This window comes from Microchirus variegatus, assembly GCF_963457635.1.
Source record: "Microchirus variegatus genome assembly, chromosome: 9".
Classification (NCBI taxonomy): domain Eukaryota; kingdom Metazoa; phylum Chordata; class Actinopteri; order Pleuronectiformes; family Soleidae; genus Microchirus; species Microchirus variegatus.
Genome location: NC_139810.1, coordinates 30,056,129 through 30,064,473, shown reverse-complemented (window position 1 = coordinate 30,064,473; position 8,345 = coordinate 30,056,129). Strand labels below are relative to the sequence as shown.

The 8,345-nt window shown below is 41.1% G+C and overlaps 1 protein-coding gene across 2 annotated transcripts; it reads right to left on the bottom strand.

Moving 5' to 3' along the window:
• Positions 1-1,190: 1,190 nt before the first annotated feature.
• aaas (achalasia, adrenocortical insufficiency, alacrimia) lies at positions 1,191-8,007 on the bottom strand. 2 transcript variants are annotated; one of them, XM_083895381.1, is made up of 17 exons: positions 7,901-8,007; positions 7,548-7,690; positions 6,880-7,007; positions 6,488-6,543; positions 6,308-6,399; positions 6,084-6,130; positions 5,578-5,676; positions 4,332-4,475; positions 4,106-4,226; positions 3,887-4,011; positions 2,864-2,924; positions 2,683-2,773; positions 2,501-2,597; positions 2,315-2,382; positions 2,133-2,214; positions 1,930-2,014; positions 1,191-1,353 (listed from the first exon to the last, which is right to left on the bottom strand). In XM_083895381.1, the coding sequence occupies exons 2-17, from the start codon at positions 7,656-7,658 to the stop codon at positions 1,198-1,200; spliced, it is 1,563 nt and encodes a 520-aa protein (XP_083751507.1). In that variant the 5' UTR covers positions 7,659-7,690; positions 7,901-8,007; the 3' UTR covers positions 1,191-1,197. The 2 variants fall into 2 exon arrangements, with proteins under 2 accessions (XP_083751507.1, XP_083751508.1); XM_083895382.1 differs by having other exon boundaries at positions 2,501-2,594.
• Positions 8,008-8,345: the final 338 nt, after the last annotated feature.

Genomic DNA, 8,345 nt, shown 5'->3' with positions numbered 1-8,345 from the left:
AATTGGGGCTTCAAAAATCTATTGCACTTACGGTTTAAAAGAAAACACTAGATCACATTTGAATGGGGGAGTCTGAATGAAGATTTGTGGACAGTGAGAGAACAGAAAGACACCTCATAAATACACCACTGGTATAAAAGAAAAGCTACAACATAAGCACAATTTTCATCCTATAATATGCAGTGATAAAAACTATTAAAGGGGACATATTATACCCTATTTCTCCAAGGTAACCTAGTTCCCTGGTGTCCTAATGAACATGTCTGTGACATGCTTTGGTCAAAATAACTTAAGGATGAAGCACCACAGCAGTTCAATCACCCTGCCAAAACAGCCCTGTTCAGAACGCAAAACTTAAGGGACAGGAAATGACATCAGCCACAGAGGCTACTGGGAGCTAACAGCAGTTAGCATTTGGAAAAGTGATCATTTGCAGGCTCCAGCCGGCACATTGCCGGCATATATAACATGTAGGCTGGAAGTTTGTGTAGAACTCTGTGGTGCACTGTGGAGCTGAGAGTAGAACGTTTCGCGGACTTCCGGTTTTCGGATACCGTTGCCCTCGCCTGCACTCTTGCATGTTTTACGGACAAATCGGAGCTCCGCGAGACAACACTTCCAGGAATTTAGCGCATTGTGACGTCCCAATGAGTGCGGAAGTCAACATCGGGTGTATCTCCCGTACTTGGACTGAGGACCACAAAAACATGAGTGAGTCATCTTTTTTCACACTTTGCCGACTTACAGGAACTCCAGAGTCCCAAATATAAGGATTTAAATTATTAAAAAGTTGATTTTGTATAATAAGTCCCCTTTAAAAAAACATTTTAATTTAATGTGTCTATAAAAGGAGAAGGTGTGCAAACCTGTACCTGCAGCATTGATGTCACACTCTGGATCACAGAAGAGATCTCCCTCGGTGAGGGTGGTAAGGGCTCAGGGAAACACTGAAAGAAACACAAAGTGACTACAAAGAGATGCTAAAATGAACACAAAGACCACATTTCATATTTTGAAACAAATCCAATACAATAGTTTCACCGCAAATCGTGTATTTTTTTTTGTTGCTTCAAATGTTGTTTGTTGTTGTTTATGAAGTACCACACCAACAGAGTAGCAGTAATTTGGAGACATTTATTGACAATCCATGATTACAAAAGTAACTCAAGTGAGTGTGTGATGGAGAGCGACGGTGGGTCAAGAGAGTAACTCCGAAAAGAGCGATTGACCGGCCAAAAGAGAAGGCCCATCCTGTGGGCGTGGCAGCAATGGGCTGCCACTCAGTCCAAAATGAGGGACGCCAGCACTCAGGAAGTAGAAAGGCACATGGGTAATTCTTCCAGTGGACCAGCACTGAGAACACAGAGAGAAATATCACTGTCTGTTTAGGGTTTGTACAGGACAAGTTAAATTACAGACATTTTACAGACCTATGTCTTTGCCAAACACAAAGTTAAGGTTAACACAATATGGCTTCCAAGTGTTCACTACAATTTCACATTACAGTATTTTAAAGGTTTATGCTAAAGCTAATGTGCTGTAAAATCTCAATGCAACAAAGACAAACCGCATAATTAAGCCAGAAATCTGTTCATTCTCAAGAAATAGATTTATTAGACTTTTGTAAGTAGGTTTTTGTTTGTTTTTGCAAAGTTCTGTAGTTTACTATTATGCTTTCAAACCCAGACTTGACTTGAAAATGGACAAAGAACCTCTTTGCAAGCAGCGGTTCAGTAGGTTCAATCCTTCAATCCCCACCAGAGTTTGGTTGACCATCTCAATAATAATCAGGTAAATGTACCAGGGTTCAATTTAACAGAGCCACATGGATTAGGTATCAAAACACTTGATCCTGTCACAGGCTAAAATCACACAACTTATTAAAGACAATTATAAGAGAAAACACTTATATTTTACGTAAAGACTAACCACAGTGAGCAAAGCTCCATGCTGAAAATTCGGGTGGAACTGCATCAGTCTCGGCTCAGCATCAGACTCTCCTTGAACAAAACCACTACACAAGAAAAAAGGATATATTTAGGACATGCAAATGAAAAATATGCAGTACTTTTAAGCTTTACTGAAGCTACACAAATATGAAATGTACACCAACTCCTCATAAATGAACACACCATGGCAAAAGCTCAAAAATGGGGGTGGTCCTCGTCTTGAACACTGCTATAATTGCCGGCCGGTCTGTAGACTGTGAATCACCTGATAAAAACAGACAAAACAAGGACTGAGATTAGTTTTATAACTCCAGGCCAACACTGATTTAGATCATTTAGGCCATCTTAACGAGAGTTGGTAAAACCTTTAAGAAGCACAGCGAGCCTCTCTCCTCTCGGATCCCAGACCAAAGTCTGGATCTCTCCACCGACACTGGCAGAAAATTAGACATACGTGAATATATGTATATCAACAAATATTGCAATAATCTCCTTTGTAATAACCAGCAACCCACAGTGTAAAATGACTTGATTTAAGTTTAAGATCTTACATGATGTCTCCATCTGTTGTGGTAAAGGTTGTCTCTGATAGGTCAGCCACCACAGATGCTGCCTGTGGCCCTTTAGATGTGCTTGAAGGAACACCTGCTGAATAATAATGATAACAATTGAAGCTGTTAAAAAAAAAGTGTGTATTCTTGAGGATGCCTGCTAATTTAATAAAGAATGAGACCTGGTGTGTCAGTGAACGTCAGAGCGTAGATGACCGTCTCCCCCTGCACGGTAAAGAGAAGTCGACTCCCATCTGGACTCCAACAGCCAGTCTATACATAACAAATACACATGCTAAATGATCACAGTTTTATGAATATGATATTAAGACACAGAATTATTTGCTGGTGTCAAGTCATCACCTGGCAGCGCCCTTTCACACATGGCCATCGCTCACAGGTCCACATCCTGGTCTCCCAAACCCTGGAGGAAGAAAATTTGTATTTGTATAAACTTTAAAAATATGGGACCTACACGTGCTGAGATGTCATCGAGTCTCAATACAAAACCACAAAGATGAGTAAATTAACTACGGAGGCTGAATGGAAAGAAAACCAGACTTTGTGTAGGGTATGTAGTTAAACTGTGATCAAAATGGTGCACATGTCACTTCTCTGTTTGTTTAACAAGTGATTTGATAGGAGATGTTCTGGCAATAACACTGACCTTGTCAGGACCAGTAGTCCTCATGGAGACCAAAAACTTAGTCCTAATAAGACAGAACCTCATTTCTGAATAGCAGGTTAGGTTTAGGGCTAAGTTATGAATTTTGGTTAAGTTAAGGCAAGGGTTAGGCATTAACAGCTTAGGGTTAAGATAACGCTATGTCAATGCAGAGTACTAAGCTGCACAAACCTGTGTGTGTGTGTCACATTATGGGGACTTGTCTTCCCTATGGGGACAAAAGCAAGTCCCCGTAACATAAATGACTACATTTTAAGGTGAAGATATATTTTAAGGTTAGGTTGAGGTTAGGATTAGAGTCAGGTTTAGGATTAGGCCACTAGTAATAATGGTTAAGGTTAGAGTAAGTCTCCAGGAAATTAATGCAAGTCAACGCAATTTCCCCTCAAGTCATGTATTTGTTCAGTGGGCTGACAAATTCAGAAGAAATACTTTATATATAGATGCTTTACACTCATTTGAAAATCCAAACAACCTTTAAAGATCAAACCACTAATCCCTCACAAGTTCATAAATATGCATGAAAGCCGAGTTGGTCTCCATTATAAAAACAAAAAGTGACCACTATCCATACGGATTATGAAGGACAAAAAAAGTCAGTTTTCTAAATCTTAACTTGAAATGTGCTAAAGCAGCTTCACGAGGAAAGAGGGAATAAAATAAAGTGGCTATAGAAAAAGAAAGCTTAGAAATGCTCTCACCTGAACAGCGCAGACGGAGTAGAAGCCAGAACATGGCTGCCGTCAGGGGACCAGGACAGGAAGGTGACCCCTCCCCCTCCAACCCGCTGAAGTGGCACACAGCTCTCTGCAGCCACGTCCCAAATCTGAAACATACAAGGATATTACAATACAACACACTGTCTCACACACGTTTTTGATGATGAACTTAATTTAAAAGATGAAATGGTAGCTTTGTACCATTACTGCAGTGTCCACGGGTGAGGCTGACACAAGAAGAGATCCACTCGGAGACCAGGCAATGGAAGTGACTGGGGAGTGACCAGGATGAGATAAAACTTGAGCACAACCAGATGAAGGTCTGAATGGGTAAAAAAAAAAAAGGAAGTAGAACCATGAGTCAGCACAGAAAATGTGTACAACTGTATACAACTGTATACAGCACAACTCTCCACAATTTATGTACCTGGTTGACAGTGAGCAAGGGTCCACGTGCCAGACGAGTAAACAGTTTTGACAAGCGACAGCCAAAGCAGATGCACACAGCGGCTTCCACTGCACTGCTGCCACACTTCTCTGAAGACGGTGCTTAAGTGTGGGAGTTGTGGCACTGACAGAGAACAATAGAGGACAAGTTAATGTGTCACATTGTGCTGCAATCAGGGTTCGTACACTTTTTTAGCAATAGTTTTCCATGACTTTTCCGTGACTTCTCCATAACCTTTCATTGACTTTCCAAGACCGAAAATCGGTGCCATCCCACAGTCTTACATTTGTTCATTTGTTTTGACTGCAAATCTTTGTTAAGACTTTCGTCAAATAAAAAAAAAGCATGTGCAGTTTGTTGCGACACGTCTTTCATTATCAGCATTTTGCACGCCCATGGTCTGCGTCTCTCAGTAGCCAAAGTTTAAAGCTCTCCTTAAAAAGCCACACTGTTGTAACTTTCTTTCATACTTCATTGATTTGAATTGTTATTCGAGTAATGCTTTAAGTAATGGTTAAAAGAGAGGAAGTGGTTGTATTCTGTAAGGGCTTTTTCGTTGTTCACGTTTTGGTTCACGCCTGCAGTTTACACCTGCAGCCGGCATCGTTTGCATGTGAATTGGAGTCTCCCTTTTTTTTTACCTCCGAGTAAGAACGCCCCCAGATGTGTGTTGCCTTGTGTTTTTAGCTTCTCCGTTAGCTGGCGAAACCCACACGCCAGGACTGGATGATCGTCTCCATACACCTTATTTGCATAGACGCAGTTAAATCATATTACACTCGTTGAAACTACACTTTCCTGGCATTTTGCCGTTGAATAGAGCATCTCAAAATCCATGTGAGGACTGGAGGGTCGCTAAGCACGGCGCCAGTGATCGGCTTGTTTCCGCTTGACACTTCCGTGTCAATTTAAATTTTAATCGCACATTACATCATTTTATTTATGTTTTACGCATCCAAAATATTATCCATGCAATATTTCCATGACTTTTGCAAAACTTTACAGGAAATTTAGTTTTTCAGGAACTTTTCAAGGACCTAGAAAATGCATTTTCAATCTCCAAAACTTTTCCAGGTTTTTCATGACCGTACGAACCCTGTGCAATGCTATAAACAAATTAATAAATTTCTTGACAAATTGAACATTGTTTTTATGCAATAATGTGTGACAAAGTTCCAGCCAAGGTACCCTTTCACAGCTCTTTGACAGAAAATAGCCGTGTTACCTTTTGGGGTTGTAGATCTTAATAGAGTCGTCCAGCAGGGCTAAAGCAAATTTATCTGCATGAGGATGCCAGGCGAAGGCCCGCACCACACAGTCAGACCTGGGCATAGAGACAAAGCACAGAGAGGTTGTTGACGATTAACTCATGCATTGTTTGCATTTTTGTCGGTTACTTGAAATGTAAAATGTAAAATGTAACCCAAGCAGTTTCACAAAAACATTGTTCAGGGTATATGCAGGAATCCTTAAGTTAATTTCAATACCTTTTGAAGACTTTTTCCAACACCTTCTCAACATATTTTAAAACCTTATCGCCACTTACAACACATATTTAACTTATGAAACAGTTGTAGTTTCCAATTAAATCTACAGAGCAAAACCATACAAAGGAACAGAGCTCTAAAGAATAAATTCAACCAAAGGCAAGGTTTATTAAAATGAACAAGTGGGAACAATGTGGGAGGGTATGTAATATGTTTTCTGTCTATAAGCAGCGTCTTCACTTACCAGTTCAGCACTTGTGAAAACTCGGCTATCATGTCCTCACTGCTCAACTAAGGAAAAAATGACAAACGCAATTTAATGCAGCAAACGCAACAAACAACAAATTATCAAGTGTGTTTCTCTCATCGTTGTACCTAAAGATCAGACATTTTTTTCTGAGAAATAATGATCAATAAACAAAACCGCCTTAATGAGGACAGGAAGTTTGACTAACAGCTAGTACTTACTGTGAGATGAGGAAACAAGGAACCGTGAAGAGAAGAGACTGATCGCAACAACGCCAGCGTGCAACCAGAACTCATTGACAGCCATTTAGGCACTGCAAAGAAAGAAATATGCATGAAGGTTATTGTATTAGCAGCACAGTGGATAATGCATGTGGAAAAAGATATCAGCGTCTCACATACCCTCCGTATACGAGTTGGTAATTTCGGTCAGTAAACCTGTCAAACCACCATCCCTCCTGGTACAGACAGAGAGAAGCTGCATACATTACATTTGTCTCAAACAGATTTGGGATTCATAAATATATAGCAGTACAGTGTCTTGCAATATCATCTTCTGTGTCTTCTTCATGAATACACAGAAAGGGATGAGGGACCAAACACACTGCAGGTAATGGCCAAGGTTAGGGATAACACTTTGTTTATGCTGTCCGAGTGGAACTCAATGCTACATCCTAAGAGGAATAGCTGCCTTTGTGTGTGTGTGTGTGTGTGTGTGTGTGTGTGTGTGTGTGTGTGTGTGTGTGTGTGTGTGTGTGTGTGTGTGTGTGTGTGTGTGTGTGTGTGTGTCCTACCATGCTGCTGCACTCCTCATCCACAGTGTCTCAGAGTGATCCAGAAACGCTGCCTTGCTGCTGCTTTCCGTGCGACTGTGGAGCTTCAGAGACTCCCGGGGGAAATACAGACTCAGAGGACTGGACTCCTGCAGGAAACAAAACAATGTGATGATGGCCATATCTCCCTCAAAAGCAGACATGAATTAGAGCACAGATACTCACTCAATCAAGATATACAACAGTAATACAGTTCCAATAAATTCACCGTTTGGTCTTTACAATGTTTAAAAATAGCACAAAATAACCAGCATTGTAATTTCCCATTCCTACATTCTAGTCACAAGATGGTTGTGGTGCATGCCTCTCAACTGTGTTCAATGAACTACCAACAATTTAAGTGACACTTGAGGTGGTTGGATCGAATGTTCTTTTGCAGATATCTCACCGTATTCTATCATATCTGAAAATTGCAGTAGGCCATATTGATAAAATATTGACGAATTGTTCAGCTCTAGTTGGAAATGACTAAAACAAAGCAACAGTAGTAACAATTCATTGCAACCAGCCACACCGCGTCCTGTGTTCCTAATACATTGACCAGTGAGTGTACGTTTAGCCGTTAACCCTCTACATTCTGACCAACAGCCACGTTTATGGACACTCAGCACAGCAGTTGTGCAGCAGACCTGTTTGTGTCCGTCTTCGGCGCTGGTTCCGGACAGCAGCTCGTTGTTGGACTCGCACAGAGTGCTCTGTCCGTCGGGCAGCGGCGGAGGGAAGAGCGCCAGAGAGCACATGTTCAACACGGAGGAAAGTCCAACACTGGAGCCTGGAAACACAACATGGACCATAATGCTAAACACCACCAATGTCATGTTTACACACAAACAGCTACATGTACCGTAGTGTTACACTCTATTTACAACTGCTTAGCGAGCTAGCTAGCTACATTTGACCGGCTTATTAAAGCTCGCTAGCTCTGGTTAAACACTTTAATGTCACTTTAACGTATCATTATTGTCGTTGTTAAAACACTTACCACTTACGTTGCCTCGTAATGTTTCCTGTGGGCTGAGAAATATTATTGTTTAAACCAGTCAAAGAGAACACCACACTGTTGTGACACTTTCAGTTATAGCATCAAGTCTGTGGTCCCGCCGTGTGAGCTACGGCAAGCCGGGGTGACAAACCGTTCGCGATTTTTTATTGTGTGTGTTTGTGCATGTTGTTGACGACGCTGAAGTTAGCGTCCGATTCGCCAGCCTCCGATTCGGCACTTAAGGGGAAAGTTAAGGGGAAATAAACTTGATGCGCAGTGCGACTGTTTGTACACTGGTTGTCTGTTTTTTGTGACACTTCTTGATGTGAAAACATTTTAGACATGTTAGGTAAGACATTAACCTTGCATGACATCCACTGTTGTATTTGTGAAGCTTTTATTTAATTTATGAAAATTCTAAAGTGGAGATTTCACCGTTTTTGTT